Genomic DNA, 8,915 nt, shown 5'->3' on the forward strand with positions numbered 1-8,915 from the left:
CTCGCACCGCTGCGGAGGCGGCAGGCCGCGCTCCCGCCGGCGGCGGGTGAGGCGGGACCCGCCCCCTGCCCGCCCCGCCCCTCCCTCACCGAGCCCAGGCTCCGCCCCCCCGCCCCAGCCCCGCCCCCCCGCCCCAGCCCCGCCCCCCCCGAGCCCAACGAGCTCTGGCCCCTCTCCCCTGCCGTAGGGGGAGCGGCGCTCGCCTTTGTCACGTGCGGCGCGAGATGCCGCCGCGATTGGCGGAGCTGGGGCGCGGGCGGGTGACGCTGCGCGGCGGCCGCTTCCGGGCCGGCGGCGGGGCCGGGGCCGCGGCCGGAGCGGAGCGGGACGGGCGGGAGGATGAGCGGCGCGCGGCGCAGGGAGGAGCCGCCGCACGCGCAGCAGCACGCGGTGGCCAACGGCGGCGCGGCCGGGCGCGGCTCCGTGTGGGGCAAGGCGCTGCGCAGCGACTCCGCCTGGCACGACAAGGTGGGGCCGCGGCGGCCCGGGGGTCTCCCCTGAGGTGTGGGGCCGGGGGCGTCTCCGCCGCCAGCCCCCCCCGCCCCGCTCGCGGGTCGGCGGGAGCCGGGGGGGGCCCGCTCTCGCCTGGCGGTACCGGGGCCGGTCGCTGGTGCCGCTGCCCCGGCCGCAGTGGCCGCGACCTGCCCGCCCGGCTCCGGGCTCTCACCTGCTTGTACCCCGGCCCGGGCTTCGGGCTGTGTGGCGGGGGGAGGCTCCGCCGGAAGGGGACAGAAGCGGCCTCCCGCCCCGGCGCTGGCCAGCGCCGGGCAGACCCGGGCCGAGCCCGGAGCTCCTGTGGGGAGAGGAGGCGGCGCGTCCGAGGGCAGGCTTAGGCGGCAGCAGGCGCGGCAGCGCCCGGCGCGGCGGCTCGGGTGCGCGTGGAGCTACGGCAGCTCTCGAAGGGCTGCGGGAAGGCGTCGGGAAAGCGTCCCCGCGGGTGCCGGGCGGGCCCCTTTCGAGTTTGTTTGAATACCTTTCGCAGGCGGGGCGGGCGGCTCGCCGTGCTGCGGCCCGCGTGCCTCTGCCCCGCTCCGGCGCGCCGGGAGGGCTGGCTTCCTCGCCGGGGCGGTCTGCGCCAGCGGCGTGTCGCCGAGCTGCTGGCTCGGCAGCGCCCTGTGGCTCGCAGCTGGGTAGGTGAGGCTAGGGGTGTCGTCTGGCCGGCATCCCGGGTAAACACCGCACTCTTGTTTAAACCCAGCTGCGACTTCCACGCTGGGCGACCGGCGCGCAATGGGCTCGCGTCCTTTCTCACGCAGAGAGCTTGCCCTCCGAGTACTTCGTGAAGGCAGATGTGGCACGTCTGCTGCACTGTAGCCTGCAGCAGGCCCAGTTCTTCTCTGCTACTCGGGCGTGGAGCCAAAGCAAACACAAGCTGCGTTTATATTGAGATACCTCAGTTAAATCTGGCTTTTGTATTAAACTTTTCTAGGATTAAATAAAAACTTACTTTGTGTAATTAAAAGAAAACTAGAAATCTAGTTTAAGAAGTTCGGGGAAAAATATATTTGCAAATCCAGCTGACCTGTCAGGTCTGAAGGGAAAGGGCAGCAGCAAGAACAGGCTTGTGAGAATGTCTCCGTTACAGTGTCACGGTGCGGGCATGTTCTCACAGAATAGTAACGTCGTGGTGGTTGTTTAGCCGTTTGCCGTCTGCTTTGCTGTTCCTAGCCTCACCGTCTCATGTGCAAAAAGAGATTTGGTTTCTACAAAATGTCATGTGTGTGCTCGACTTGCATGTTTTGCTCGTGTTTGTCAGCAACCCTTCCAAGTGTGAGTGAAAACATGCCAGCCACAGACTTCCCAGTGTTTTTAGCGCTAGTGAAGCCTTTTTTCCTGTGCATATTTCCCGTGTGCTGTAATGCTCCTGGTCAGCGCCTCTTCCTGCTGCTGTTCCCCAGCAGCACACCCACAAGGTGCTCTGAGCTCCTGCAGCATCCCAGCTCCTGCCGTGTCCCTAGCACGGCCTGGGCACGCGGCCGCGTGGGTGGAGCGGGACATCTGCTCCCCGGTTTGCTGGCTTTGCCTTGCAGCGTGGAGAAGGTGCGGACTCTGCCCTGCTTTTCCCTGGGGGACAGACATGAACCTGTGTCGCTTCTTTGTTATCAGTTGCTGTTGCTCACAGAACTGGTGGGGCTCTCCCGTACCCGACCTCGTCCCCCTCTGACAAATTGGGCAGGAATTTCAGAGCTAGCGAGGGGAACAGTGACAGGCTGTGCTAATGTTTTGATGCAATAGGATGTGAACTGAAGGCTAAAATGACTGAGAAATGTAGTGACTGAGAGAAACGACCGTATCTGACATGGATTCTAGTCTTCCATGTGGAGCCAAACAACTTTGCACATCCTACAGTAAAATCACGAAGGCCCTTGGTGTTTGGGGGTATGCTGGGGCAATCCCATCCTTGGGGAGGCTAGAAAAAAAGATGCGAGCAGAAGTGAATTTTATTTAAAGCAGGAATCAGCATTGTCCAGCTGCAATACTTACAGTTGCATTGGCCCTATGGACAAATGGGAACGACCACTTCACTGCTGCTCTGAAAGAACGCAGAATCATTTGTACTATGTGTGAGAGATGGTTTGCGGTTTGGAGTTGGCGTGAGCACTGGCTACTGGTAGCACTTGTTTCTGGGTAGGGGAGGGCCTGGGGCACTGAGAGTGGCTGTAACAGTCTTAAAGCGTAAACAGTTCTTTAAACTTTTGTTCCAGTTAATTTTTATAGAATTTAATCTTTAGTAAAGAAGGGGGCTTAGATACTTGTTCGCCTCTGCAGTTAGCCCATTGGAGGGCAAAGCCATGTATTTCATTTGGAAGCAGAGAAGTCCAGGGTGCGTGATGCCATAAGCTGCTTTCATCTCCTCTGGGTACAATATCTTACACTTTGAATGGAAAACTGTGTGTTCAGTGTGTTAAATTTTCACCTGTTAATTGTATGATGCTTTAAAAAAAAAGGAAACATAGTAAATGCCAAAAACTTTCTTGTGCTTTATCTCCTCAGGACGAGTTTTTAGATGTGATCTACTGGTTCCGGCAGATCATTGCAGTTATTTTGGGAATCATCTGGGGAGTAGTTCCACTGAAGGGATTCGTGGGAATAGCAGTGTAAGGTTTATTTCCTTTTCTCTCTCATGTACTTTCCCACGTTTGGACTCTACTTGGTGTCTAGTTTAAAGTTGTGCTATAAACAAACGCAGTCTCTGTCTGCCATGCGTCTTAAAGCCAGCGTTGCGTTCCAGACTGTTATTTGTCATGAAATTCATACAAATCGTAACATGTCTTCATCAGCCTCTTTTTCTCTCCTCAGCCTGATTAATGCTTTTTAAAATTATTATTTATTTTATTATTATTAAAGGGGGCAGGGGTAGAAGAAGGGAGCGAGAGGTTCAATTGACTTGTGAAGCGGCCTGTTCCTGCATGTGTGAATAGGGGCTATGAGTAAGGTGGCCACACTAGACACCAAAGAAGTAAGGCCCATAGAGGGGAAGGTGTCCTTCTCTTTGACTCTTCTCTCAAAGAGTCCTTCTCTTTGAGTCAGGAGCCCTCCTCAGAGCGGAGAGGAGGTTCTGTTAGGAGACAAGAGGGGCAGCTTCTCTTTGAAAAAGAAAAGGTTTCTTCAAAACACCAAAGACTGTAGGTAACGAGCAGGCAAAGTGGCACTGTTGGCAGTGCTCCTGCAGCACGCCCAGCTTGCTGAAGTTGTTCTTTCAGCCATGGTGTGGGGGGAAGGCAGTGCCTAGAAGGGTATGTACGCATCGGATCCCCACCGAGACACGGGATTTGGGTCATTTCCCAGCAGGTGTCCAAAGGCTGCAGTGAGCACTCTGAGTTATGAAATGAAAATTTGTTTGGCCCTGGCACGTGCCTGAAGGCCTCTGGAGGGACCACGAGAGATGGGAAACACAGCCCTGCTCTCTGAACACCAGGTGTGGAAAGATGCTGTGTCTGCTCTGGGGAGTCTCCGTTTGCAAATGTCTCTGCCTAGTCAAGGTCTCCTAGTCAAACTCACAACCTCACAGTTTTTCTTAGGCAAAATTGACTTGTCATCTTGTCCCTCCTCCTGAGTGTCCTGGCTGTGGTAAGAAAGTGGAGGGAGTAGGAGCAAGTGTCTCTAAGGGGGGGAAAAAAAAAGTTTGAAATTTAGGGAAAAGGGGTTGTAAAGCAGCGATGCTCCAACAGGAACTTGGTAACTACATGCAAACAGTTAAATCTAAAGTGCTCCCAGTAACATGTGGAGTAGCTGAGAAGCATTGTTCTTACTTAGTCATCCATTAATTCACAAGGCACCTTCAGGCACCTTAAGCCAATTCCTGTGCTAAATGTTAATAAGAAATAAAAGTGATTTGGTGTACAGTGGAAAAACAAAAAGCTTCTAGAACTGTGTGCGTGGTTTCTCTGTGGTATACAGTTGCACAGCTGCTCACAGCTTGCTGCCAGTCACTGAACTTGTGTGTATGTCTTCCCGTATTGCCCTTTCTACACAGCCTTCTTTCCAGGAAATGTACCTGTCACTTCCCAGGTTGCCCCAGCCCTGAGTTGGGGTGGTGTAAAGCCAAATGTGTCTAAGGACAAACAGGAGGTCACATTTTTTCTCTCTGTTGCAGCATAACTGTTGGCACAGACTAGAGAGCGCTAAGAGTTGTCTCAAGTTGAATCCCAGTGCTATGGCTCTGAGGGCGCTATCGAGTCTTCTCTGGCTCTCATCTCTAAGTCACTGTGTTTGGTCATGGGAAGTTAACAGGGATCTAACACTGAGCATAGAGTCTAACAGTCTTCCCTCTTAGCAGCCTCAAAATCAAGTAGCACACACAAGGAAATTGGATTCTGTGTGGGAGCAGGACTGCTGCTGATCTGCAGGATAGGAAAACTTGCAGGGTTTGCAGATCTGTTGATACTTGCAGCTTTTGACTACTGTCTATGGAGCCTTACTAGGAGCAGGTTGTGCCTTGTGAGGTGAACTTCATCCAAACCTAGCGTGCTACGGCAAGCTGACCTGGAGGTGCTCTTTTAAGGAAGTGACTGAGCTGCCTGGGAAGCGTTGCAGGAACAGTATCCCTCTCTGCTTCCTCTCTGCTGCGGATGAAAGACATTTCACTGCTACGTTGCTGTACGGCATGTTGGATACCTGCACCCTGTATCACCGAAATGATGGTTCCTACTCTCTTTCTTCCAGATTCTGCCTGATCAATGCTGGTGTTCTGTACCTCTACTTCAGTAGCTTCCAGCAGATAGATGAGGAGGAGTATGGCGGGACATGGGAGCTAACAAAGGAAGGATTCATGACATCTTTTGCACTGTTTCTGGTAATGCCTCTTGCTTTCTTTAAGTTGATTAGTGAATTGTGTTGGTACGCTTTCTGAGGGGAAAAGACCTGGAAGAAAAGCAGGTGAGGAGGTGCGCTGATAGTGTTACCATCTAGTAAGTGGAGTTGATTGGGAAAGAAAATCCCAAAATCTAATGGCGGCTGGCTATGAAATACAGTATTAATGCCTGGGATTTCTCTGTAGGAAAGGATGTAGGAACAGGCAGCTATACTTCTGCATCTACCACTTAACTTTTATGTCTTCCCATCCTCTGTCCCAGATACCTGGTGGAGTTTCATCTAGAGCTAGTTACACCCAAACTGGTGTTTTGGGTGTCTTTGTTTTTCCCTTACTCCCCTCCCCCAAGGCTCTGAATATGCTCAGCACTTGGTTTGGTGGTGTTTCTAAATCACTGGCGGGACTGTGGTGGGATTTTAATGTGGAGAGGCTAGTCACCCCAGAATGCAAGCAAGTTGAATGCCACCGTTTGTGGCGCATGGTGATCCTAACATCTCTCCGAGACCATCTCAAAGCTGGAATTCAGTCCCCAGTCCTCTACTGAGAGCAAGGTGTGAGGCTTGTTTTCTGTGTCTGAACCCCCTCCAGGGGCATCAAAATAACCTTTGCTTCCTTTCCTCTCCGCAGGTTGTTTGGATAATCTTCTATACTGCCATCCACTATGATTGACACAGTCTGCAGCTTTCACCTGTTAAATCAGTTGTCAGTAAATCAAGAAGGTTTTAATAAATCACAGTCTTTAGTGGACTGGTGGGAAGGTGGGGGAAGTCAAATCAACTCCCTTCTGTACCAGTGGTCCGATTAGCCTGGAAGAGCCCCAACTCTTCTGCTGGAGAAGTCCGTCTCCGTTTTATATACCCATTAATTGTTGGAACTATTAAAAAGCCATTGGAATTTTTGGAAGTGGTTCAAGACTGTTCAAATTTGGAACTTTCTGTGACTCTAGCCAGTAACTCTATCAAAATCCTGTGTGCTGAAGGTTGAATCTGTTAATTTAATGTATGTATGCCCTTCTGTTTGAAATCTGTCATTAAATCCTGACTTGTCTTCCATTGTTGCCCTTTAGACACACAGTTTTTAAAAAGCAGTTGTAGGGTACATGGGAGGAAGGCACTGCAGCATCCATATGAGTTGAGTGGCGGTCCTTAGCATGTTTTTGTAGTAATCAGATCTGATTTGATTAAACAGACTGTGTTGTTACCATTTCTAGTATTTTTTGTTTTACTTGAAAATCAGTTGTTGACCAGAATTTTTAAATGGTCTTTGCCGAAGACAAATTTTTAAGCCATTTTGCTAGAAAGAATTGTGATTCATTTGGTTAACGAAGGTGTATTCAGGAGGCTTAGAAACTCCGCTGCATTCTGCAACCCTGACTGCTAGGTTGCCATTGCATACCTCAGAGCTTAGTAGTCTTGAAGGACAGTCATTCTGGAGATACCCTTTTAAATGTTAAGCATTTAAATTTTTTTTTTAAGCTCTTGAATTAACTGCTCCTTGTTAATAAATGCAGGAGACTAAGACACAATTGAGGCAGCTATTATCTTAAGTGCAGAATTACTGACTTGCAAATCAGGCAAAGTACATAGGCTCTGGTTTGTGAGGTCCGTTTTATGAGTTGATCACTTCATAGCTCAGTTCCTCCCTAGTCATATCCTTTTTGTGCATCAATGGGGGAGTCTCTGCTTTAAGATATTTTTAAGGATGCATCTTTCAGAAATAGTTCTTGGGAAACACGCACAGTCCTTGTTATTGTCAGAGGACCTTGTAGTCTTGTTGCCATGTGGTCCTTGCTTTTCTAAACAACAGCTCAGGCACCCAAAAAGAGTCCTGACCTAAAGCTGCCTTACAGTGAGGAGTTGATAGTTTTAGTGTGTTCTTGCTGAAAGTCTGCGTTGCTTCCTTGCTGATGGAAGTCCAACAGCCTGGTTCTCACATGTGAGTATGCAAAGCCAAGGATCTAAATCTCTAAGTGCTGAGCTAGGGCTCCAGAATCACCCACCGGTGCAGGCCTCCATCCTTACTATGGAAAATGCTGTCTGTTCTTGGTGGAAAAAACACACCTGGCTATTTTAGGTCCTTGGGATGCCAAGGGGAGAGTGCAATAGCAGACAGCTTCTGCTACTTGTGAGTTGCCAATTTAAGTAAGTGATCTCAAATAAAAACTTCTATATTTTCTCCTCCCCATCCCCAAACTTGCTCAGTCTTTTAGTCTGATACTTTCTTTTCCTCTTCTTTCAGCTGAAAGCATTAATTTCCCACAAGAATTGCATAGCCTGCTAGTTCTAGGTCACCCTTTCCCACTGGCATCTGTTTGCATCTTAGCTGCTCACAGCCATCAGTAAAATCATTGTATACTTGAAATGCTCTAATAAACGTCGCCTGGATAATCCACTGTGCTGCTTCTGTATCCTCTGGTCTTCGAAGCTGTGTAAAATGGTGGGAGTGTGGGACTCCTTTAAGAGTTCAATTTTTGGTAAATATCTAAGCCAGCAGCTCTTTGGGATTCTCAGGTCTCTTGTGCTGCAGGCTTGAGTCCTGCGCTTGTAGAAGGGGCCAGAAGCATTTGTAGTGGAAGTAGTAGCTAATGCTTAGATCCATGCTTTAATGGGTGATTAAGCAGGTTAAGCCAAGTGTTGCCTCTATGTAAGCTGGTCTGCTCCTTCAGCAGCTGTCCCTGCCCCGTGACACGCAATCATGGCAGAGCCACGACTGTGTGGCAGAGTGCCCAAGTCTGGTCCAGAGCAGGACTTCCAGCACTGCTGTAAAACGTGCAGAGTGAGAGAGTGCAGAGCTGGAGAGTCGCTTACCTGCCCCTTTGCTTTATTCCTCGCTTGCCTGCAGTCCCACCAGCTGAGTTTCTTCGTCTTTGCAGTTCTCTACAGGTCTAGTGGCTGGAAGCTGAGGCAGAACCTGAGTTGAGGAGGATCCTCTGTTGAGGAGGATCATGACCATGTGGAAGAGACGTTGGTCTCTGGATCCCTGCAAGGCTCCTGGTAAATAACGTAGTGATTGCAGTTGCTCAGCTGCAAGCTTTTAATCTCTCAAGGTTTCTGTTTTAAGGGGTGCCTCAATGGCTAGAAGCAGGTATCCCCAGTGCTGATCACCAAGAGAACTAAGGCTATGGCATCTGCCCCCAAAGAAATTGGGTTAATTTTAAGAAGCTCAAGGGGATGTGGCAGCCTGTAGAATGGAGCTGAGCATCTTACAATGATGAGAACTGTAAAAACAAGGGGTTTGTGCAGAGACTTGAGAGATTGACACAGGGGTGGTCTAGCAGAGCGCATGAAGTTGAGTGCTAGGAGGGCAGAAGAGCAGCAGCTGACAGGATAGGGACTGCAGTGGGGGGAACAGGGGCTTGGGCAGCACCTCTGTCCTCAGCAGTTTTGGTATTGGCACAATGAGCATGCTTGCTCTGCACTCTCCTCTCCACAAAGGGCAGGGGACTAAACCAACGGCTGGTGTGGGGTCTATGCTCCCATGGAGCAGCGACTCAGGGAGAAAAAGGTCTTTCCTGTGCTGGAGAGCGGAGCTGTGGGAGCCACAGCTGTCGGGATGCTGTTCCACCGAGAGGCTGCATCCCTATGGGGTCTACATGATGGCG

The 8,915-nt window shown here is 50.9% G+C and overlaps 1 protein-coding gene across 1 annotated transcript; it reads left to right on the forward strand.

Moving 5' to 3' along the window:
* Positions 1-328: 328 nt before the first annotated feature.
* On the forward strand, positions 329-7,706 carry RAB5IF (RAB5 interacting factor). Its single transcript, XM_076351693.1, has 4 exons — positions 329-468; positions 2,995-3,098; positions 5,167-5,296; positions 5,942-7,706. The coding sequence occupies exons 1-4, from the start codon at positions 340-342 to the stop codon at positions 5,981-5,983; spliced, it is 405 nt and encodes a 134-aa protein (XP_076207808.1). The 5' UTR covers positions 329-339; the 3' UTR covers positions 5,984-7,706.
* The last annotated feature ends 1,209 nt before the right edge of the window (positions 7,707-8,915 follow it).

Source organism: Aptenodytes patagonicus, chromosome 14 (genome assembly GCF_965638725.1).
Source record: "Aptenodytes patagonicus chromosome 14, bAptPat1.pri.cur, whole genome shotgun sequence".
NCBI classification, from domain to species: Eukaryota; Metazoa; Chordata; class Aves; order Sphenisciformes; family Spheniscidae; genus Aptenodytes; species Aptenodytes patagonicus.

Excerpts from the sequence above, each read along its gene's own strand:
- RAB5IF (XM_076351693.1), top strand. The coding sequence starts at position 340 with ATGAGCGGCGCGCGGCGCAGGGAGGAGCCGCCGCACGCGCAGCAGCAC. Across the intron at positions 469-2,994 it reads ACTCCGCCTGGCACGACAAG|GACGAGTTTTTAGATGTGAT; the intron begins GTGGGGCCGCGG and ends TTATCTCCTCAG. Across the intron at positions 3,099-5,166 it reads GGATTCGTGGGAATAGCAGT|ATTCTGCCTGATCAATGCTG; the intron begins GTAAGGTTTATT and ends TCTTTCTTCCAG.